Raw genomic sequence first — 23,710 nt, 5'->3', positions numbered from 1 at the left:
TTCAGTATTCCACTGCTGTTCATGAGCTGGGGAACCTGATGATCTCCAGAATCCTTTTTTTGACCTAAATTATTCTTTGATTCTGTGAATTGTTTTGTATTCCACTGAATTGCTCTGAACCATGAAACAAGGTAGATACATGCTCAGCAAAATGGCAATGCACTCTGTAAAATAAGCCAGCAGGTTTTTGGTCTTTCCTGGGTAAGAGCTATGTTATTTAACACCCTTGCCTTCCTCAATATCAGGTGAACTCATCTGTTTACAGTTGCATAACATCATTAAAGTTTCACCTTCTGAAACTTTAAATACAAAGAGACTATAAACTAAATATTTCATACAACCTGGGATTAGATTCCTCTGACCTTCACCAACTCCTTCGAGTAATTTATATAAATGAACCTACTTATTATTCATACAAATAAAAAGCATGAAAAAAAATGTAAATCCAGGACTACTCCTGTTTTTTATAGCTGAGATCAGAGCTAGTTTGTCCATTAGGCTCATAGCCAGTGTTCCATCACACTGCCAAGGACACTGAAAGGCCTGAAATGCTTCTAATTGAGTCAAAATGATTTTATTTCTGGTCATTTGAGGGAGCACTGACTGGACTTTTATTCTGGCCAGATCCTGGTGTAAATGTTGGACCTCTTTGTGCTTCAGGGCACTCGAGGTGCAGAGACACAAACCAACTACCCAAGAATGCATTAAAACTCACTGAGCTTTTTCCCTAGTCCCAGGTAACATGGTGCAACTATTTTCAATTTCTGTGCAGCAGCAAGTGTTAAACAAGCTCCACATGACCTCGCTTGCATTTGAAAGAGGTAACATCAGTAGAAAAGTGCTGTGGAAGCAGCACAGTGCTAGACATGCGGCCTGGGAGGTTGGAGTTGGGGGAATCCCACATCTTGGTCTTGTTCTCACCCTCCTCCAGTGCCATCTGCAGAAGACTTTCATCTTTTAGGAGAAAGGTTTCTGTGTCAGCCTGTAGGGGTGTATCCACAATGACCAAAAAAAAAAAAGTTTGGGATCTTTTATTTCCCTCACCTGAGTAGAAAGTTAAAGGAGAGGGAGTGGGAGATGCTCTGGCAGGGCACAAATCAGGATGGTCAGTTATGTCCTGAAATCACCTCAGGGGAAACTTTCCTTTCATGGTCTGCAGAAAGATCCCCGAGGGCCCAAACCTTCCAAGCTCATGCTTTGGAAATACCACCATGGAAAAGCCTGAATAAAAGGGCACCATGGTGAGCCAGGACAGAGAAACACTTCTCTTTTGTGAACATGAATCTATTTTAGAGTTGTGCTGACCTTTGCAAGAACCTTCACTTAATAATACCTCAAATAAAGAGACTGGCTCAGAGAGAGCACTTTCTAGCAAGGATAGAGGGTGGGCAAGGGCCTCAGAAAAGTCATCAACCATTAAACTGAAATGTCACCATAAGCCCATAGGAAATAGCTAAATGAGGTGTTATTATTGGTAACAAAGACATTGTAGAAGAAGGATGAAGGAAAGGGAACTAAGCATTTATTTCTGTTAAAAGTGAGGGGTCATCCTTTTCCATCAGTCAGCAGGGAATTGCATTTATTTCCACCTCCATTTTATCATTTTTAACATAAAAAATTACAAAGACTATCATTAAAAAGATTCTGCCAAATTAGCTGCACCTATTCAATCATCTTAGGTCTTTAGATGCTGACAGGATCATTTCTTTTTCGTAGCATACTTTATATCTCCTTTTCTTTCCATGCCTCATACTCCTCTCAGCAAACCAACCATTGCTAAAAGGAGAGATTTAGCTCAGTGGGACAGAACAGCTGTGCTAAAGTGCCTGGTTTTGGGTCTCTGACTATGCCCATTGCTAAATGGGTATTTCTACAAGGCAGCCCAATGTGTCTCAGTCTGTTGCTGCACTTCACAGCTCAGAAATTAAAAAGTGCTGAGCTCACCTTTCCCTTGACTGGCTCAATTTCTGAATGGTGGGTAAATATCTTTACCTTGCTTAGTGGACAAGATTCCACTTTGTGAATAAACTGAATGTAGAAAATAAACCTAGATAGGGTCTCTTGAAGTAGCAAGCCCATTTCATGCTTCCTACCTCCAGCCAAAGTTTTATGTAACATTAATTGTAACTGGCTCCGTTCAAAAATCAGACATGCAAGGGAAAAAGGCCCCAGCAGCTGAGGTTGGGAACTGCAAAACTTCGCTTATCAGTCCATAAATATATTTTAAAGAAGGGATTTAGCAATAGTGACAACTCCTGCTGTTCACTGACCTTCTTATGGGTGAGTCCTTACACTGATAAAGGCTCTCCCTCTCCAGCAAACTGCCCTGTTGTGCTCCATGCCCTCTCCCTGCCCATCCAGCAGAGGCATTTTTATGCCCTGTGAGAAAGTGAGGAATCCCAAAGTGCATTTGCATGGGGGAAGAGCAGAGATGAAGTGAGTCCACACTTGTTTCCTCTTTTGGCAGCCACTAACTATGCATCACTTGACCTGGTGACTTTAGCTTCCTTTTACTGGAATTTGTTACGTGCAATTACTGTCAACACAGCAATAAAAAGGTTTCTGGAGTAAGTGGATAGAAAGGGTTTGGATGTCTCAACTTGATTACTTTTTTTCCTGTAAAATTCCTGGCAAAATTTGGAACTGCTATGACATGAAGATCAGAGGTTGTTTTGGGGGCTCTGCTCTCTCTAAAAGATGAAAGACAAATAGGAGAGCAGCTCTTCTGGAGCTTTTTACTGTTACAGAGACCATGAAAAATAATAATCCAGCAGCTCCTCCATCCCAGCAGGACTGCTGGGTGGTGCTTGGTGGATGGGGTCTCATTTTTTGGCCAAACCAGCTCTCTGCAGCTGGGGTAGGAGAAAAGGATGGGACCCCTGAGGTCCTCTCAGAGGTTGATACTGACAGGGATGTTACCTCAGCCCTTTTGAAGGTGAGAGCCTTCTAAATCCATCATCAGAACAAGAATTTAGGGAAGAGACTCCCTGAGAATTCGCCCTTAACTTCCCCAAACTCACTGAAGTAAAGTAAGGGAATGAATATACTTTAAACTTCTTTATCTCTCCACATCACAAGTTATAATTGTGGATCTTCTAAATCACATTAATTCCTTTGCCTGTACAGAGATTGAAAATTGTTAACTGGTAATTATGATGTCTTTTTACCTTCTAATTAAGAGGGGAACTGCCACAGGTAAGCGCCAGGTAACATCTGAATATTCCACATCTTCACATCCTCTGGCTTCTGCAGAGCTGAGCCAGTCAAGGAGTCAAACCCCAGAACATTCTTCAGGCTTTCAAAAGTTTAGGGAGTTTGGCTTAAACTGAGAATGGCTTTCTTTACACCCAAGTTAAGGACACAGCTCTGAATTAAATCCATCAAAACTCTTTGGCCAGACAGAAGAATTGACACACATATTCGGGTGATTGGTTTCTGGGCTGTATTTTTTTAAGGATGGAAGATGACTCACACTGTACAATAAGTCATGTCTTGTAACTCTCCTGAGAAAAGACTCAGTTTTTCAGATTATATTTGATATCTTTGTGACAACGACAGCGATAAGGTTTTGTTGGAACCATTGACTCATTCCTCTTGCATGGGAACAAAGGTTAGGTTGTAACAAAGGCCCTCAGGCCCAGATCTTTAAAGGCATTTTGTTGATTAACTACCCACAGCCATTAGCTTCTTAATTAAAAGGTAAGAAGGAATACTAATGGGAGTTCAGCTGTGGAAACTGTCTCTTTAGATTTTTTCTTGGGTAAATTAGCTGATGTGTCTGAGATGACCAGCCATCCATCATTCAGCACCTGAGGCTATGCTTCAATCTATTGCTACCAAAGCCTATAATCACAGCATATTCTCTGACTAAGGTTGTGTTCCAGATCCTCTCCTGTTTTCTAGGATTCAAAGGTACACATCTTTTTGAAACAAAAGCTTTCCATTTGAAATCAACATCTTTGATTTCAGCTTCAACATGGACTTTTTTCTTTTGTAGAAAGTTTGTGTGAAACTGTTCCTTCTCTTAAAAAATTCAGAGTGTAAAACCAGCAGGAGGCAGAGGTTTCACTTCACTGTACCAATTTCAAGCACTGGGAAACTTCAGTTTTTGCAGTCACAGTCAAAATTCAAATATATTTTACCAAACAGAGCAGTTCTGCTCTGATGAAATGTGGAATGCTCTTCAAGGCGTATCTGTATTTTAATTTTGATCTTTTTGGATTTGATTTGAATCAAATTTTGACTAAAACATCCAGCAGCCTGAGGAGACATTTTCCCCTGCACTCTATGGTACCTCCTGAAAGGAATTTGGAGCCAGGTGTGGGTCAGGATCTGCTCCCAGGTGACAAGTAACGGGGTAAGAGGAAGTGGCCTCCAGCTGTGCCAGGGCAGGCTCAGGGTGAGAGCAGCAGGAATTTCCCCATGGAAAGGGAGCTCAGGGGTTGGAGCTGCCCAAGGGGGTTTGCAGTGCCCATCCCTGCAGGTGGCACCTGGAGGTGGCACTCAGAGCTCTGGGCTGGGGACAAGGTGGGCATGGGCACAGCTGGGACTGCACGGGCTGGTTTAGTTTTCCAATGAAAGGATTCTGTCTCTTCTGGAACAATTTTGTGCTTCTGATCAAACCACTTCACTTTGCAGACACCTTCAGGGGTGGGATTGAAAGCAAAGCAAGACTGTGCAGTTGTGTGTTGCTGTCAGTGACACGGACTGAGCACACAATCAGCTCTCTCCTTATACAAATACAGCACCAGAGGGGCCCCTCTCCTGTGAGGAAAAGCTGAGAAAGTTGGGGTTGTTCAGCCTGAAGAAAAGACTTTAGAGCTCCTTGCAGGGCCTAAAGGGGCTTCAAGAGAGCTGGAGAGGGATTTTTCACATGTAGTGACAGGACAAGGGGGAATGGATTCAAGTTGACAGAGGACAGGGGGAGATGGGATACTGGGAAGAAATTCTTCCCTGTGAGGGTGGTGAGGTCCAGGCTTTGCCCAAGAGGTTGTGAACTCCTCACCCCTGGAATTGAAAGCTCTGTGGGACTCTGAGCAACCTGATCTAGAGGAAGATTTCCTTCTCATGGCAGGGATTTGGAACAAGATGATCTTTAAAGTCCTTCCAACCCAAATCCTTCCAGGACTTTAACACACACTTCTCCAATTATGGCTTGCTCAGTCTGGCACAGAAGAGCCATCTTCAGTGCCCTTAAACAGGTGAAGCTCCTTGGAAGCCTGAGAGCCTTTCTGTTCCAACACCCAGATCAGATTCTCTTCTCTTCTCTCTGCTGAATCTTTCAGGTAAGTGGGAGTAAAAGGCAGTAAAATTGCAGTCATATGCCAGCAGACAAGATTGAACACACACTGAGTGCAGACTTGATGAATAAGAAGGTGGTATTTTAATAGTCAATTTTCAGAATATAATGGCTCTTGAAAATAGATTGCTTAGAATACTTTCTCTACTTAGAAGTGCTACTACTTAGCTGTGCACTTAAGTAAAAGCAGAACTTTGGGACACCTTTAAATTGAGGGATTGCCATAGGTTAGAAAGGCTGACAGGGAAAGGGGTACCTCAAAACTAAAATGTGGTGCCATCAAGACAACACAAATGGCAGGGTATAAATAAAACAACTACTAGAGTTGCCTTTATTGTAAGAACCTTCTGAAAAGCTCAGGCTGCTGCTGCATTTCCAGAACTCGGGATTTGTCCATTTGAGATGGTCAGACCCAAGATTTGGAGGTGTCTGTGTGTCTGTGTATATGAATTGAAGAGTTAAGTTCAGCAGGTCCACACTGAGAAGTAAGAGAGGCACAAAGCATTTCAACCCAAGGTTCATATCTGGATTGCTCTGGCTGGATATGGAAATTTTCTGCAGTGTATGACATGCAAAGCTGAGAGGCAGGGAACAAGATTTAGAGGGAGAGAAGAGATGCATCTCTGCAGGTCAGAGGCTTTCCCTGGGAGAGGGGAGCTCTGTGCTCACTCAGGAACCTGTCTGAGGGTAGATAATACATCTTACACTGTGACTGCATGCCACAAAATGTGCAAGTTGTCATCAGAGCAGAGTCCTCACTGCATGGAGGGCACTGTCGCCATCCTCAGCACCGTTCCTCTAGCAGAGACAGGCTGGGGACTGTGTTTCCAGAGTGCCACCTCTCAGCCACAGCTCAGCGTGCCCTCCAGGGTGCCTGTCCTGGAAGCCATGAACTTCTCAAAGCAGGTCCAAAAATAAGAATTTTGGATGTTCTCCTGCAGCATTTAGTGCAAAGAGCTTTCTCTACTAACCTGCTTCGCAGGGCACATGGCCTGAATTATCACCAGGAGATTTTCTGCTTGGATTTGACACATTTATTTTGATGGTGAAGAGCGAGACTGATGTGAGTCAGAGTCAAAGGGACCTGAACAGATTTCCTCTCAGCAGTCTGTGTCTCTTCCCATGTGATTGGGAGCCCTTTGATCAGCAATACTCTGTTAATAATTTATGTTAGCATTGTGCCTTGTATCCATAAGCTGACAGACCGGTGGCACTCCTGCCAGAGCAGGAATACTGATGCAATACACCCACAATTGCTCTTCACTGGAAAATGGTGTCACATGAAACACACCTTCTCCAGGGGCTAAACTTCATCATCTTTATTTTGGGTCCTCACAGGGCAGCTCCTGAAGCTGCTCATGAAATGAACTCCTACTGTGTTTGTTGTCTGCTTGGGCCACTCACAACAAAAACTGTGACAATTCATGTCAATTTTTAAAAATACCAGATGCTGGTGGAGGTCCTGGGAATAGACGTATAATGAAAGAGGCAAAAACAGTGTTCGTTACCTCAGATTTCCTCTTTAATTTCCCAGGAGGTTAAATTTTCTTTTCTCCCTCTTTTCTGGCTGACACACTTGTAGAGGCCCTTATTGTTTTTCACATCCCTTGCCAAATTCAGCTCCAATCCTGCTTCAGCTCTCCTGATCCCATCCCTACACATTTGGCCAGCATCCCTAAAATATTCCCAGGATACACAGCCCTGGTTCCACTGCCTGTGGAGCCTCCTCATGCTCAGGTGAAGGAGCCCAGCCCCTTCAGCCTCTCCAGCTCCAAGGGAAAATGTGGTTTCTCATCAAATTTATTTCCCTGCCTTTATTAATACTGGCCCTGAAGACAGATGTTGGCAAAGAGACTGCTGCAAGGTAGTCCCTGAAAGTGGGAGGGCTTGTCAAGCTTCTTGGGCTTTCCAATATAATACTTTAACTTTTTTATTGATTTGAGAAAAATTTGAGGGAGTTAAGTGCATTCCCAGAGCTAATTGAACCTATATTTCTTCACAGATACATGAGTCAGAGCATCTGAGTGTGTATTGCCAAATGTAGCGATTGTGCTCCATCAAAAGACAGATGCTGGAGCACAACAGCACACATCCCAAAGTCTTGCTTTAATTAACCCTTCAGAGAAATAACAGAAAGGGCTGTTTCCCATGTATCTGTGGAAGGAATGCTGTATATTTTAACAGGGATGGCAGCAAGACTGATGAGACAGAGAGGAAAGCCAGGGCTGAGCAGAGCAGCGATTCTCTGCCTGGTTTGTAGGATGGCGGAATGTTACGGGGTTAGGAAAGGATCTTAAGGAACATCTCACCCCAACCCCTCTGTCGTGGGACACCTCCCACCATTCCAGGCTCCAACCTGCTTTCAACACTGCCAGGCTTGAGAAATCCCTGGCCAACCTGTTCCAGTACCTCACCACCCTCATAGAAAAAAATAAAATAATCCTCATTTAATTTATTCGTCCGATCTGCCGCAATAATTCCCCATTCCCAGGATGCTTCCAGCATACCTGGAGTTGGTGTCTCTCCCCTGTGCGGGGATGCTCGAAGCCACCTCAAAGTGGCGCGCATGGTGCCGGGCACTCGGGGAATTGCAGGGGGAAGGGAGAGGAGGAAGAGGAGGAAAAGGAGGAAGAAAAGGAGGGAAGAAAAGAGGAGGATGAGGAGGAGGCGGGAAGCGCTCCCGGCCGTGAGGGCAGTGATGGCAGTGATGGCCGCCAGGGGGCGCCGCGCGCTCTCGGGACGCGGGGAGCGCGGGGATTGGGTGGGGCCCGCGCGCGCGCGGCGCTGATTGGCTGGCGCGGGCCGGGCCGGGCGCGCGGCGCCGCTTCTTAAAGCGGGTCGCGGGGCGGCGGGAGCGCTGAGCGCCGGCGGGGCCGCTGCCACTGTCACTGTCGCGACATGAGCGAGGTGAGCCGGGCTGAGCGGGGCGGGGGACACCCAATGTCACCTTCGCCTCTCCGCCAAGGGAGAGGCGCATCCCGGGCTGGGAACGCGGGGATGCTCCGGAGATCCCGGGAGGGAGGGCAGGGGGTGTCTCAGCATCTCCTCTTAAACCCAAAAAACGCATCCCCACAGGTGTGTGTGTGCTTGGCCAGCCTAAAGCAAGGTGGGGGTTTTGCTCTTTGAAGGACCAGGCACGCCGATGGAGAATCCCCGATAATTTAATTTTCATATCTACCCAGCGCTTTCCTGTGTAGAAAGGAGGATTTAGTAACTTGTGGGAAAGTTGCCTGCTAGAGCTCATGGAAAAAAACGCCCTATTTGTGGTTGGTGCTGATGTAAACTTTGTGAGTGGTGTCCTGAGAAGGATTACAATCGAGGCGAAAAAATGTAAATAGTCCCAAACATGCAAGGATCACTTGTACTCGTGTAAATAAATAAGCGGAAATTTTGCAGTTGTGGGGGGTTTTGATTGCTCTTTTTTTTTTATTTCTGCAGTGGAAGAGTTCAAACTAGAATTATTTTTAGTTAAGTGTATTGTTAGACAGAATGACTTTTTAGGTTGAGCTGAGAGATCCCACACTCTCTGGTGCAGCTCATTTTTTTGGGAATCAGCACAGGTACCTAAAACTACGCCTTACCCAGCACCTATTTTTGGCGGCTGTTTGTTACAAAACACCTGCTGCTCCATTAACAAATGGGATTTTCCTTTTTTAGAAGCAAAAGGGAGAGTGACACCGGATGAGCTGTGACTGGTTTGCTGTGCAGGTGTTACACTCAGCTGTGCTTTTCCACGAGGTGGAAGCTGGAGATGAAAAGCAGGAGCAGCCTGGTGTGTGGTGCAGGGATTTGTGAGGAACAGCTCATATTTTGGCTTTCAGGTCATGCCAGGTGGGGAGGGAAGAGGAAAATCCTCATTTCTTCACCACCTCTGCTCTGCTGCTGTTGTATTTCTATCACCTGGCTGGAGTTTGTGCAGTGTGGCTTTGGGGTTTTTTTTGCCTTTTTGTTTCAGCCACTGTGACTTTGCTGCCCAGGTGTGCTGTGAGATGCAGCAGTGCTATTTCGCTCTATAAATTTGTAATTTGGGAGGAAATCTTTAGGAAAGGAGTAATGGTTGGGTGGTGCTGCTGTACCTACTATAACTATACAAGGCATTCTTGTCACAGCTTTGTGCTGGGCTGTATTTGCTTGGTAAATACCTTTCATAATTTGAATTAGACTGATTGCCTTTTGGGTTTAAAGAGACACAGTGAAGACAAAGATCCTCCCTACTACCAGCACAGGAATTCTTAATTCACAGTGCATTTATTTGTGCCTGACAGAGCTGTATTCCTGGCAAACCCCTGGAGCTGGGAGATGTTTCTCTGGTGCAGAGCTGTGTCCTGTGCCTGTGACACTAAGCACTGCACTCGTGCCTTCAGTGCTGCTGTCATTCCCCTGACAAAATTGGGGAGTTAATCACTCACAGCTCCAGTGAAGAAAAACCTCCCTGCTGTTCCTTGTTGTCAGCTCTTCCCCAAAAGGCAGAGGAGACCAACTACACCACTCAAACCACCTCACTGCAAAAGACTGGTGTTAAAAAATGAGGCAAGAACCCCACTGAGCAGAAGGGAAGCTCTTAGATAACTGTTTGCTCCTTTGGGGGTTCTTGGTGGTTTTAGCTTGCAATGCTGTGACTGAAAAATATTTTCATTTTTGGTTTAATCTGCTAAAAAAAATTATTTGTGGATGGGGTGTTTAAAAAGAGGTTCAATTAGAGCCCCCAAAAGATTATCCCACATACAGCAGTGTTGGGAGGGTGGGAAGGGGTTTTTTTGCTCTATGGTGCCAATTGCCTGGATTTGAGCAGTGCTGGAAATGCAGTCATGGAAATTTCTGAAAAGAGCTTTCATCTCCCTGAGTTATTTACTGAGACTTTGCATGAATGCTCATTTTACTGCTTCAAGCAAAATTAACTTTTCTTGTTTATGGGCAGTGATCAGGGTGATTTATGAGTGTGGTGAGGCACTTCAACAGGTTGTGCAGAGAACCTGTGGCTGCCCCTGGATTTCTGGAAGTGTTCAAGGAGAGGCAGGATGTGGCTCTGAGCAACTTGGGATAGTGGGAAGTTTCCCTGCCCATGGCAAGGGGTGGAACTGGATGAGCTTTAAGGTCCCTTCTAACCCAAACCATTCTGTGATCACCAGTCTCCTGGTGGAAAAACCTGAAAAGGAAGCAGGCATTCATCTGACTGTAGTATTTTTCTATTTTCTAGCAGCTAGCTTATATTTTTTTCAGGAAGGATAAGGACCTTTTCTACAGGAAGAATACTACACTCCTTTCTCTGCAGCATTTATCTGAAAATGTGTTTAATGAGTTCCTTCTACTGGTCAGAAGTCTGGCCCCATAAGTAGTCAGTGGGAATGTGAGGTGGTTTGTAAATTGTGATTTATGCTGCCTGGTTCAGTGGCAGACAGGTCCCTTAGCTGTATGGGAATTCCTTGGGAATGTCAGGGTACATTGAAATGCATCTTTAGCTCTGAAAGTCTGTCCTCAAATAACTGGGGAACCTTTTCTGTAGGTCTGTGGCTGTTCTGTTGTTTTTAATGAGCCTGGAGAGGAGAGCTGTGCTGGAAGATAGCAGCTGCTGTCAATGAGCAGCCATGAGGTACAGCCTGCCTTCCATTAAAGATCTCCAGGCACACAGGCTGAACTGGGGGAAGAGATCTGGGATAATGGGCCCACAGACCAGTGCCAAATCTCTATTCACAGTGAGCCTCAAGACTCACACCTGGCATCAACTCCATTCACCACGGGGAATCCTGTCATCTGATCACTCATTTAACTATCCTGACATGCTGCAGATGATGTTAGGTCGTGGTAATCCCCTGCCACGAGGGTTCACAAGAAGTATTCAATCACACAGACATTTTTATGATGTTCACTCTTGCCTCCTGTGTGGAATGTTCGTGGTTGTCATCAGGAATCAGGTCTGGGCTTAGGAAGGAGAGCACTTCAGCAGTGTGGTCTCACAGCCCTGGGTGCTGTCCCAGTGGCTCAGGGATGAGGAATCTCCAGCAGAGACTGCATTTATTTCCCTTTGATTATAAAAGGCCAGAGTGGTTTGCTGGTGTGGGGGACAAGCTCAGCTTTAAAACATGTTATTTAGGTGTCTGACTTTAGGAGAGCCATTTGGGAAATCTTTTTGATTGCCTGAGGCACTTATGATTGAAGAACATGCACTGGAAGAGCCTTGTGCAACGTGAGTGAAGTGCAGCCCTGATTGCCAGGGTGCTGATGTGCACCCCTTGAGTGGTCTGTACTTTGAGCCTGCAGCTTTTTATATTTGAGAATCAGCCTAGTTACCAGACAGCAGCAAGAATATTCTGGTTTTCCTTTGGAAACTGGTGTCAAGCAACCAGGCACATGAAATTCAGAGAGGTGTTGGGGTCTGACTCTCTCAGTTGGGAAGGTGAAGAGCTGGGGGCTTGATATTTCTCTAAGTGTAGAGTTTTTGGTCAGGCTTTGAAAGCAAAACCAAATCTTGCTTCCCTAAGCTACAACAAGGTGTTTGCCTTAGGTTGGCTTTGGAACCCTGCAGCCTGTGCTGTGCTCTCCTTGCATGGATGGAGTTTGTGTGTGACTGGGAGGTGCAGGGCATTCCTGGGGGATGAGCTGTGCTGCACACAGCTCTGCTCTGCAGCCTGGAGAGCTGAATCTCTGCTTTGGAGCTCAGACCCCCCTCACTGGGAGGTGTCCAAGCAGCCAGTGCAGGAATGATGCAGGCTGACATGGCATGACTCTGGGGTCAAAGGTGTTCTTCTGAAACAGGAGCTTCACCAGTGCTTGGGGTGTGTGTAAGACACCCATCAGCAAGGCAACCTCTGCTTTCCAAACAGGTGATCCCCCCACGGTTTGGGAATGCTTGGAGAGAGTGTCCTTTTCCCTCAGACTTGAGGGAGAACCTGAAACATCTCCCTGTCCCTCTGCACAGGTGTGTTCAGCAGGAAGCTTTTGTGGACAGACAGGGAATGTGTGAAATATTAGGTGTAAGTGGGTGATTTTGGCTGAAACTGTCTGCTTCAGGTGGTTAAATGGTAAAACTGAGCTTCTTTCCTGTGTTGTCCTCCTGAATTCCCTTGAAACCATCCCATTGCAATGGTATTTAGCATCTTGGAACCACATAAACACAAATGAGGATTATACAGCCATAATCCTGATGGCACCAAATCAAAGAACTGGTGTTTGTAAGATAAGAACACACCATATTTGTTCTGGGCAGCTCCTGTTCTCTGGTCTGGTATTTCCAGTCCTGGCAGGTGTCTGAGCCAGCTCCTCACCTTAGGGGGATCCTTCTGGTTGCATTTTTCCAATTTTGCCATGACCCCAATTGTTAATTATTTGCCTCATTTTAACCACAGTAGGTACAAAAACTGTGCAGCTCTAAAAACCCCAGCAAGAACATGGCAGAGTGGAGGAGGAAATTCTGCAGCTGTTACAGGATGGGGGTGGGATCGATAAGCACATGAACATCAGTTTTTAATTTTAACTCACATCTATTTATTAGCTGAGTGGTAAATTGCAGCTCAAAAGAGGAGGAAGAAGAGAGAACAATAAGTTTTACATCTGTCACTTTGCCTACTCTTTCCATCAGTGTGGTTTCAGTGGGATCAAGCATCTTCTAAAATAGCACTTAGAAGTGATGTTGGAAATTGATCTTAATTTGATGACACTGGCAGAAACTCACAGGTTTTCTTGCCATGTATAGAATGCCAACAGATTCAGGCAACACACTCTAAAAAAGGACATTTGGTTTTAATAGTGTGCTTCAATATCATGTTTCCTTGTAAAAGAATAACTTATTCCAACCTTTATGCTGCAGGACATGGCAATACAATATAATTTCAAGTTGCAAAGGAGTATTAGTTTCTAGTCCAATATCCCTAATTTTGTAATGATTTGGCAAGCTTATAGGAATCACCATCCAACAGTTATTGCATTATCTAGATGATGCTATGATGAAATGTGGTGAAAAATAGCAGTTAATTCAGCAGGAACAGGGGTGGCATTTCCCTTAAAGATTTCTGGGGTTTTATTATATTTTTTTTAAAATTTGAATAAAATATTTGATTTCTAAACTGCTGTTTGCTCTTGTCTGTCTCAGTTTTTTTGTAGGAATGGCTTGAGAAATGTATTTGCATGTTTTGCTTCTTTGACTCTGCTGTGGAAGAGCTTGTAATAGAATGGGCTAAGCACTGGGTATGTCAATCCTGAGACACCCCCTTGGCTGAAGAGGATAGGGGAAAGCAATGCCTTCCTTCAGCACTTGCATCAGAGCCTTAAATTCCCTGAGCCATGCACCATGTTCTCTGCAAGGCACAGGGTCTTCTCCTGAAGATGAAAAACACACATTCCTCTTCTTTCTAAGGAAAGCTCTCCTGTTTCTTCAATTGTTTGGATATTGGGTTTCCAAATAAATAAAAAATGGTAGATACCTATAAACTAGGTCAAACTATAAATAATCACTTTTAAACTTTGGTTTTCTGAATTGAAATTAAGAGGACAGTCTCTAGTTCTCATACAAAAAGAGGTAGAAGATAGGTGATGCATATTTGTGTTCTTAGGAAAATAAATGGTGAGAAGCTGAAAAGGAATTTAGTTGTGAAACATGATAAATGACAGGATTTGGGGGCACAGTTTATCCCCACTCTCCATATCTGCTTTTTCAAAGACAACACTAAGTCTACTTAGAGATAAATTGGGCAAGTGTCACACAGAGCAGGTCTTTGGCTGGTGCTGTTTCATCTCATCAATTCCTACCAAGAGGGATAAACCCTTATTTATGCACTAATGTGGAATTTGGAGGGAGAAGCACAACTTTAGTCAGAGAAGAAAAGAAAATTGTCTGCCTATGTGATTTGAATATTAGTTTAAGCTGAACTGTCTTTCCTCTGAAGAGAAAAATATTACTTTATAGACACTGGATGTTCTTGCATTAATCACCTTAGTCTAAAGTGCATGAAATATGACCTTAACCAGTGGTATAGCTGAGAGACTGTGAGTGCTGTAACAGTAGAGAGAATGATGTTAGAGAGCTCTTTGGTGAGAGATGAAAGTAAGAAACAAAGGAAAAAAACTTTCAAAATCTTGTGTCCTTCTATCTGACCTTGGAGACCTCAGAGATCCCTGCACTGAGACAAGGAGCTGGTGTGAAGGATGGCAGCAGGTAGGAGGGCATCAGATCTTGGAAACACAGACTCTAGCTCTGCCAAAAAGTTTGGAGGTGTGTATTTAATATCTTTGATGTCCAAATGCCTGACAGAAGGGTCTGAGCTGCTTTGTCAGCAGCCTTACCTGGTGTTCCTTGGCTGGCAGTTGGATTCTTGGTGGGTTCTGATGGTTTAAACTTGGAAGGAGTGAGCAGGGATCACTGTATACCAGTCTCCTGACAGTGAAAGGAACAGATCCCTTTGGGGATCCTGGCTGGCTGCACTCACAGGTGTGGATGGATTTGTAGGGATTTTGGGTGCACCTTTTCTGGGAGTGATGGAGCACAGTTCAGAAATGCCCAAGCCAGCTCTGACCAGGACTGACTCTGGAAATGGGACAAATCCATATCCTTCTAAATCAGCTTGACAAGACTGCAGACTCTTCTGGAGTGTATCAGAGGGAAAAAGACCTTAAAAGAAAACTTGGGGTCTGCACAGCTTCGAAATCCCTGGGCAGAGTGTTGGGAAGCTGTCAACACCCACTGTTAATATCTGGGGATGATTTTGCATCTCCACATGTCCACTGTGACCAACAAAATCAGCCTTGTCACCCAGCAGGTGCCATGATCTCAACAGCCAGCTTGTAACAGCAGATAAAGCAAAAATTAATAGATCTGAGAACACAAGAGATTTCTTGAGGATTTTGATGGTATTAGGCTTTTCCTTGGTGACATAAATGAAAACCAGTGATTTGTGAGAATGGTTTTCACAGACATGATAGCATTTGCCTCACCAGGCAGTAGGGTGAGGTTGGTTTAACCAGGTGAATATCAGGGTGTAATGCCTAGATAAATATGAAAGCACATTTTAAAAGGCTGAAGTCCAAGTTTAAGTGAGAGGTACAGAGGCACAAAAATAATCCTCATAACAATCACAAGTGTGTTCTTCATTTGAATTTCAGTGATTTTCATTCTCTTAGCCTTAATCTTTCAAGAAATGGAGTTCTTTTTTCTCTTGGGGATCTTTCTTTTTCTCTTGGAGCAAATAGGCTTCTCTTTGCAATAACCAGCATTAAATTACTCTTATATTAAAATACTGAATACCCTGCTTTGAGAATGTTGACTCTAAAGCACATAATTTTAACACTAATGGAAACGCTCTGAAGAATGACTTTTATTTGAACTTTTTATTGCAGTGTTCCAGGAGGAAATCAGAATGACATGGAAATCTGTTTCTTGGAATTCCAAAAGAGTACTTACAAAATGTGAGGTCGAGGGAGGCAGAAGATAAACTGCCAGAAATTAGAAGCATTAAGTTGATGGGAAGGAAGGAGGAGGAAAGAAGGATGTCTGGGCAGACAGATGACATGGGGGGGAAAAGGAGCCATGTGGCTTCATGGCTGCTTCACACATATCCCTGCTCCAGTCAGAGCTGACAGATACACACCCCTGGAAGAGAGCAAACATATTGTTGGCTTGGCACACTTGAGAGTCCATGTGCCAGCACACATGTGCTGCAGTTTAAGCAGGGCAGCCAAATGCCTAAGGCAGGCCAGCTTGATGCCAATTTTAATTTGCCAGTCAGACTTGGCTAGTTATCACTTTTTTCCTTCAGCATATTTTGCAAGCTACTGGAGAGCACTAACACCCAAAGCAAGCTGAATGAACCTCTCAGGAGAGATTACAGGAGATCCTCTCTTCCTCACAGGGCTTTTGTTCTGAGCATTGCTTTGTATTCCTTGTGTGCATCAAAAACTTTGTGTGCTTCTGTCCTAGAATTTGATTTAGGGGATGGATCTGCAGGTGTGGGAACACTGGTAGCAAAGGTTCTACCTTAATATTGTGACTTGCAGAGAACCCAAACTGCAAATGACCTGAATTCTAGCAATAGCTTTTGCAGTTATGCCATGTAAGTCTTTAATAGATGTTTTTGTCTGTGTGCAGTGTATCAGGCAGCACAGCTGGATTTAAATCTGCTTTCTGAATGGAATTTCTAAGGTACCTATTTTCTCTCTAGTCATGGGAGATAAGTATGAGAGACTATTACCAAAATGCATGACTTTTCTTGTAGGAGCTCCTAAGGACCCTTTCTAATGGCATTGCAGGATGTTTTGCCATGTTCATGTGTGAATGTGGTGTAAGTGTTTAGATGGGTAATGTTTTCTCTTTTGCTTCCTATGCAAGGCACAAAGTGCAGAATGGAGTCTGGTTCATAATGTGAGACTGAAGACAGAGGGGATGAAAGAGAACTACATGGAGAAACTTGGCAGTTTACATTGAACTTGAGTTGGAAAACACAGTCATAGAATCACAGAATGGTTTGGTTTGGAAAGGACCTTAAAGGTCTTTTTCCAACCCTGCCATGGGCAGGGACACCTTCCACTGTCCCAGGTTGCTCCAAGCCCCGTCCCACTTGGCCTTGGACACTTCAGGGATCCAGGGGCAGTCACAGATTCTCACAGTGCCAGGGCCTGCCCACCCTCCCAGGGATGGATTTAGGGCAGGTAACCTGATACATCTCTGCTGGGGCCAGGACACCTGGGAACTCCTACAGCTTTCCTGTGAGAATTGCTTTATCTTCTCTGCAGCTGTTAGCAATGAAAGGGATTGCAGCAACAATTTCCTTGAGCCACTGCAGGGTCCTCAGAGCTGCTGTTTTGTGGAAATGCCAATTTTCTGTCCATCTCTTGGACAGAGGCAATGACCTGTCTTCTGCCTGCTATATATGAGCTTATTTGATCACTGTCCCTAACTCCTGGCTGTCAAGTTGACCTTGTGCCTCACCCTGCCCATTTTCCTTTCACTGTGGCAGGGTTGTTTCTAATCCCTTGCCTGTGGTTTTTCCAGTGCCAACAGCTCTGCTCTGAGCCATTTCCTTCCCCCTTAACAAAGCAGCTCCCCTGAAGCTCTCAGCAGCCCATCCTGGGTCCCCTGGCAGGGATGTGCTGGGTTTGCATCATCCCCCTGGGCAAGGCTGCAGTGCACTCACAGTGCAGAGATTCCCTGCTGCTGGAATGGCCCTGGAGAAGCTCCTGTCATCCCAGCAGATGCTGGGGGGCTGCTCTGAGTCTCTCCCTCTGACCAGACAGGCTTCCCAGGGTGGGTGGAGCAGTGCAGTAAGTGATGCAGAAACATCCCTGCCACTTGGTCTTGCTCTTGTCTTGGAAATCAAAGGCTTTGCCCGAGGCTGGAGGCAGAAAGTTCCTTTGCATGGTGGCTTGAAACTGCTGTAATTAATATTTTTGGAAATCCTGGCTGGCCCAGTTACTAGAGCAGTCTAACTGGCTGTGATAATACCTGTTTAGCTCTGAAATATGTAGGGAAACAGCAGGGAAATAAGAACTGATTTTTTTTAAATTGTACAACTGGAAATAAAAACATGCCAACAGAAAAAAAAAAAAACCAGCCACCAGAATTTCTGCAGTCTGGGAAGAAGCAGCCTGTTTTAATAATGATAGCCAGTATGATCTGAGATGAAGCAATTTGTCAGTGCTGATTTTTGCTGTGAATAATCCAAGCTGTCCCTTGAAGACAACCTCTAACTCAATTCCAGCTGGGTTCAGAGCTCAGCAAATTGCATTACCCAAAACTTCTGAAGGGCTGGGAAGAACAAAATTTAAAGTAAATGTTTTGCTACAAAACCACTATCCATAAATCAGTTATATTATGCCCAGGCAGGGACTCTGACACCTTAATTGGCTTAGGACACTCTTCCTATCTGGGGATGCTGATATGAAAGGATTCCCAGGATACTGTCTGTATCCAAATGCTCTTTGCAGATCCCCAAGGTTCCCTTGTTCCTAATCAGAGGCTCTGCCTGTGTTTCCCATATAGGGGACCAAGGCTGATAATTTAGGTTGCCCTGGTACAACTGTTTGTGGATCAGAGACATCAGCTCCATGACTGAAATGATCAACAGAAATGATTGAAATATTTATTTCTTTTTTTAGCTGGATCATTTCAGTGATTGTTTTCAACACAGCTCTGCTGAAAGGTTATTTTTAACTTGAATAAATTTTAGTGCTCCTATTTTCTGTGTGACCTTGCAAACAATTGTTTCCAAAGAAATGAGGCCTTGGGGATGGGAAGGTGTGGTTGGATTGGCCTCTAATGGGAAGTAGGAGTTCTTAAGGCAGATTTCCTGCCCAAAAATGCCCATTTTGGAACTGTAATGCCAGGTCTGATGCTACCAATAGATAAGAAATAATAGGAGAAAAAACAGAAGAAACCACCTTAAGAACCACAGTCAGTTTTTATTCATGCCATCTAGCTTAATCAAATTTTTATGTAATTGAAATATTCCTCTTGGGTCACCTGGGAAATGGATAAAGAGGAGACCTCAGTGTAATTGGGATTTGGGCTGTATCACCCACATCCAAGTGAGAACTGAGGTCACTTGGCAAGTGGTGTGAGAAGGTTTTTTTGTAGTTGATTTTACTCTTTGCCCTTTGCTAAACAAAACCCAGCACACAATTTAGGGAAATTCCACAGTACCACACTGAGGTTCCAGTTCCACTCATAAAAGTAATTCTGCTGAGTCAAAGACAACTCCTTGTCCACATCTGAGTAAATAGACCATGCTGGATCAAATCTTCCATTTCCTGCAAGAAAAAAAAAAAGGGATTACTTCTCATGGCTGGCATGGTAATTAACAGGATTTGGGAAATACATTCTTGCAGCTGCTTTCAAAATTAACTTCAAAGATTCCATTAATCCCTGCCTCTGAAGAAAAAAAAAATCAAAATTTGTGATTACAATGTCTTTGGAGAAATAATGTTTTAATTCAAAATATGCTAATAAGCTAAATATTAAGCAAGCTACTGTTTGTGCTAATTACGTTGATTACATTTGGTGTTGGTGTAAATATTCCGTTTAGAACATTATATGGAATCTGAATACAAAATCAGCAGGTTCTCACTGTGCTGATTTATAAATTACAGCCCAGCATTGGCAAAAGTGGGGCACAGCTAAACTATTTTTCTGTGCTCTTAGAATATTTAAAATCAGCACTTTAAGTAGGTTCCTCTATCTCAGACAGTGATTCCCTCAGCCCATTTTCATCAGATGCCTCCTAATTTATCCTGGGAGCTGCCCCAGCCCAGGGAGGAGCTGGAGCTGCTGCAGAGCCCAGAGGAGGCAGCAGGATGGGCAGAGGATGGAGCAGCTCTGCTGGCAGGAAAGGCTGGCACAGCTGGGATTGTTCACCTGCACAGGAGAAGCTTTGGCTGAGCTCAGTGTGGCCTTGCAGGGCCTGAAGGAGCTGCAGGAAACATGGAGAGAGACAATTCCCAAGGGATGGAGGGACAGACACAGGGAATGGAGGGACAGGACACAGGGAATGGCTCCCACTGCCAGAGGGCAGGGCTGGGTGGGATATTGGGAATTAGGAATTGTTCCTTGGGAGGGTGGGCACAAAGGTCCCTTCTAACCCAAACCATTCCATGGTTCTAAGCTTGCCCAGCACTGAAGGAGCTCCTGCTCTCTGTGTACCCTCAGAAATGCCTGTTCTGAGCATTTACCTCAAGCCAGAATTTCTGTCTGGGCAAAAATGAACAAATCACGTCTCCTAAATGGAAGCAAATTGCCTAAGCCTACGAGGAACCATGTGATTAAGCACTCTGTGTGCATTTTGTGTAGCCATGTAAATAAAAATGTGTGTTCCACAAAGGCAATGGCTGCCCTGTAAACACCACTGTTTGTAGTTATCAGAGACTTGTTAATTTTGGACAGATAATGCTGTGCTTTCCAGGATGACAAGGTGCATTCATGTGCATAACCATGTCCCTTCAGTGACTAAAAAAAGTCACAAAAAACCCCACTGTCCCTCTGTCAGCTTGTAGCCACTGCAATTTGAATCCCATCAGCTCATCTCAGCCCACCTGCATAGTTTTAATTTATTAAAATAGCTGTAGGAAAGCCTTAATAAAATTAGGGATAATCAGGAGCCCAGTCAAGTAGAAAACTGTCTGACCCATGAGGATAATTACAAGAATTGTCCAAGTGCCAGGGATCATTTAGCTTTGACAGCCAGTGTGGAAAGATGGATTCTGGTGCTCTTGCTCTGGCAACATTGTGCTGCCCTGGCAAAGCAAAACAGACAGAAAACTGGCTGTGGAAAACTCCCTTGGAGTAGAGGAGCATGCAGGGAGGAGGAGATACATAGGTGAGGAAGTAGATGTTGATAAATAATTTTTCTTTCTGTCAGGCTGCCCAGGAAATGAGGTCTGTGATTTCTCACGGTGATGTGTAAGACAGAAGTAACAGACACATTATCAGATTTATCCATCACTCTGACAAAATCTTGGCTAGGTGTTTTGTACCTGCTACAATTCCCTTAAAAGTGGCCTTTGAAGGACACTTTCAGCTCATAAATATTCACTACCACATCCATAAAAATGTGTGGAAGAGCGGAGGAACTTGTAAAGGAGGCACAAGTAGACAAGTGAGGAAGGTTTATTTGTGTGATGTCTTGTGCAATTTTTATTGCTTTATTCAAGCTCCTGTCAGGGATCCTTCAGCTCTGTCTGCAGATGTTCTGTAGGTGACTGATGGGAGTGAACCTGCACGTCACAGAGTTGGTTTGGGATTTGCCATCTGTCTGTGCTGCAGACCAGTTTGGAGAAGAAATAATTAGTAGGAAATGAGTGAAATGATAGAAGTTGTGCCTGGCTCTCCAGCAGTGCACTTTATCTCTCCCAGCTGTTCATTTCCATGCTTTATGATATGTAATTCCAAAAAATATTGTGGTGCTAAAATTCCAGTCCCATTACTTAGAGCCCAGTAATCCCTTGAAGCTTTAGCAACCAAAATCTTTTTTGTCACAGCAACATAATTTTTTCTTGCTCTTAATTTTTATTTTAAGCATTGTGATTTATTTTGTCCATTTCTAAACCAAATTATTACTGTGTTGTGGCTAAGAGTAATGTTTTTCACACTTCAAGGTGTGAAATGCTGAGTGCCATAGCTTGAGGTCAGTACATGATGTTAAAATGAAATGGTGACACAGAAATCTCCAGTAAAGGAGAACTTTTCCTAAAAATCCTACTGAAATTCCACATTCTGCAGTGAGAGTGTAGCCACTCAGATCATAGCTGTTTGCTTCTTACCCCTACTTAAATTCTGGATCTTCATTTAGATTCTGATGTATCTCCTGATCATTCTGCTGTGATTGGGAAGCTTGCCTTACTTGGAAAACTCCCCAAGTGATATTTTCAGTGACATTTTTATTTGCAGAAAGATCATAAACTTCATAAATCTTCAAAATTTATTTTTTCAGTACTTTTTTTTACATCAAGGCTGAAACAGATTAGTTTTTTTTTTTTTAATTAAAGCAGAATACTATAAAAAGGGTTCTTGTGAAATAATTTAGTTGGATTCAATTTATGTTTCTCAAATAAATCTTTGTATGGAAAATGGGTGGTGTTGCAGAGGAAAGGCTTGCTTGGCACAGATTTTTTGTGTTGCTTAGAACCAACATGTATTTCTTTTTATCACTCCTTAGGGTATGAAAACAAAGCTTAGGAAAAGTTTAGGACATGCACAAATTTCCCTGCAGTTCTCCTTGCCAATATGGAACATCCTAAATAACATTTCATACATGTCACCCTTGTCAGTCCATGCTGGCTTTTTCTGCTGTCCACTTTACTGAAACTTTCCACCTGTTTCTATTATTTAATTCCACTCTTGGGTCTTTTTTTTCCATTATTTTATGTAGAAACACATCCTGTTGAAAACCTGCAGCCACTGCTTTTCTGGAAGACAGCCCTCTGTACCTTGTTGACCCTGCTCTGAGCATGATGTTATTATCTGGAGGAACCCATTTGTCAGAACATTCTGGCAGTTTCATGTCCCTCATCTTGGACTTTTCTGTGGCTCACCATAAAACAAACAACCCTTCTGCCCCAAAAAATTCTCTAATCAACACCTGGCTGCAATCCCTAACACTGAGGTGCTAATTAAAAGCATTGCAGAAAAGGTCAGGCTATTTCAAGACAAGAACAGAATGTAAGATTAAAGGCAAAAATTAGGCTCGGGGGTGCAGCAGGGGCCAGAAGAATGAGTAGAAAAGCTGCTGCAGTAATTTAACATTCTTCTTGAAATGTCCTCCTGGCTACAAGTTCACTTTTGACCTTAGTTTGCTCACCTTGGGGACTAATTTACTACAGATTTTCATACCACATTAACTGGCCTCTCTGCACATCACTGTGAGAGTTTAACAGGAAAGCAAACCTGTTCTTTTCTTACTGGGATTTTGAGCATATGGCAGAAGTCTTTTTAACTTCCTCTGCTGACAAATTGGGAGTCACTTTGATTTTTAGAGACATTTTAAATTATGTGTCTTTGGTGTTTTGTAAAACCACTGAGTTAAAAATTAATATAGCCCAAAGCAGTCATAAACTCTGTTTCCTCCTACACAACATAGCAACAAAACTGTTTATCATGTTTTACTGTATAATCGTTATGGGTGTGCACTCATGTTCATTTTAGCTCTGCTGTTTCTTTGATGGCTGGTGGAAAGTTTATTCAATGTTTCTGTCCTGGTGCTTGCCTTAAAAGATGCTGTAGAATTCCAGAAGTGATCTCTGAATGAAGGGAGCTGGCTGCAAGTTACAGAGGATGGGAATCCTCTCTTGGGAGGAAAGGCTGAGGGAGCTGGGGCTGTTCAGCCTGTCAGATCCAGAAATTAATATTGGTTTTCTTGTATCTCAGTGATTTTAATTTCACCTATTTGATTTATGGACAGTACCTGCTATACCATTATTTCATCCATTGCTTCTTGAGGATACCCCCAGTAACTCCTCCTTGTGTTTAGTCCCCTTTTGCTCTGAACCACACAACAAAGCTCAGCTTTGTTCTGCAACCTGCAGCACCATCCTGAAAGGTGATGAAAGAAGAAAGAAACTCAGGCTGCTAATAATACCAACACCTTGAAAATGTTTTCAAAAGTAGGTCCACTGAATGTATTGAAATAAAAGACTAAAGGCTTTGCAGGAGGATGATCCCATTATATCTGGCTTTTTCCTGAGTTTCAGTGCCTTGTTAATGAGAAGCTGATTCTCACTTTCAAATCCATTGCAGTCACTTGGAAGACAGCACAGGGCTTATAGATCAAAATATGTCTATAACTAAAGGAAAAGCTCTCAGGAGCTGGTTTGGCAGATTTTCAGGTTTCTTTCTGTGCAAGTCCAGTGGTACCAATCAAACAAATGGCTGCAGAATATTGCAACTGATTCCAGACTTAAAGAAAAATACCGTGACCTCATGAATAGAAAAACCTTAAT

General features: G+C 43.6%; 1 protein-coding gene across 1 annotated transcript in view; it reads left to right on the top strand.

The window, feature by feature from the left end:
* Positions 1–8,105: 8,105 nt before the first annotated feature.
* Positions 8,106–23,710, top strand: part of PCP4 (Purkinje cell protein 4) — a 46,646-nt gene continuing 31,041 nt past the window's right edge. Inside the window, exon 1 of the mRNA XM_079313110.1 lies at positions 8,106–8,206. Within this exon, the coding sequence (XP_079169236.1) occupies positions 8,198–8,206 (9 nt within the window). The 5' untranslated portion in view covers positions 8,106–8,197. The remainder of the gene's footprint in view (positions 8,207–23,710) is intronic.

This window comes from Erithacus rubecula, assembly GCF_903797595.1.
Source record: "Erithacus rubecula genome assembly, chromosome: 1".
In the NCBI taxonomy this organism is placed as follows: domain Eukaryota; kingdom Metazoa; phylum Chordata; class Aves; order Passeriformes; family Muscicapidae; genus Erithacus; species Erithacus rubecula.
Note: the sequence above shows the minus strand (reverse complement) of the source record. Positions and strands in the feature narration are given on the sequence as shown.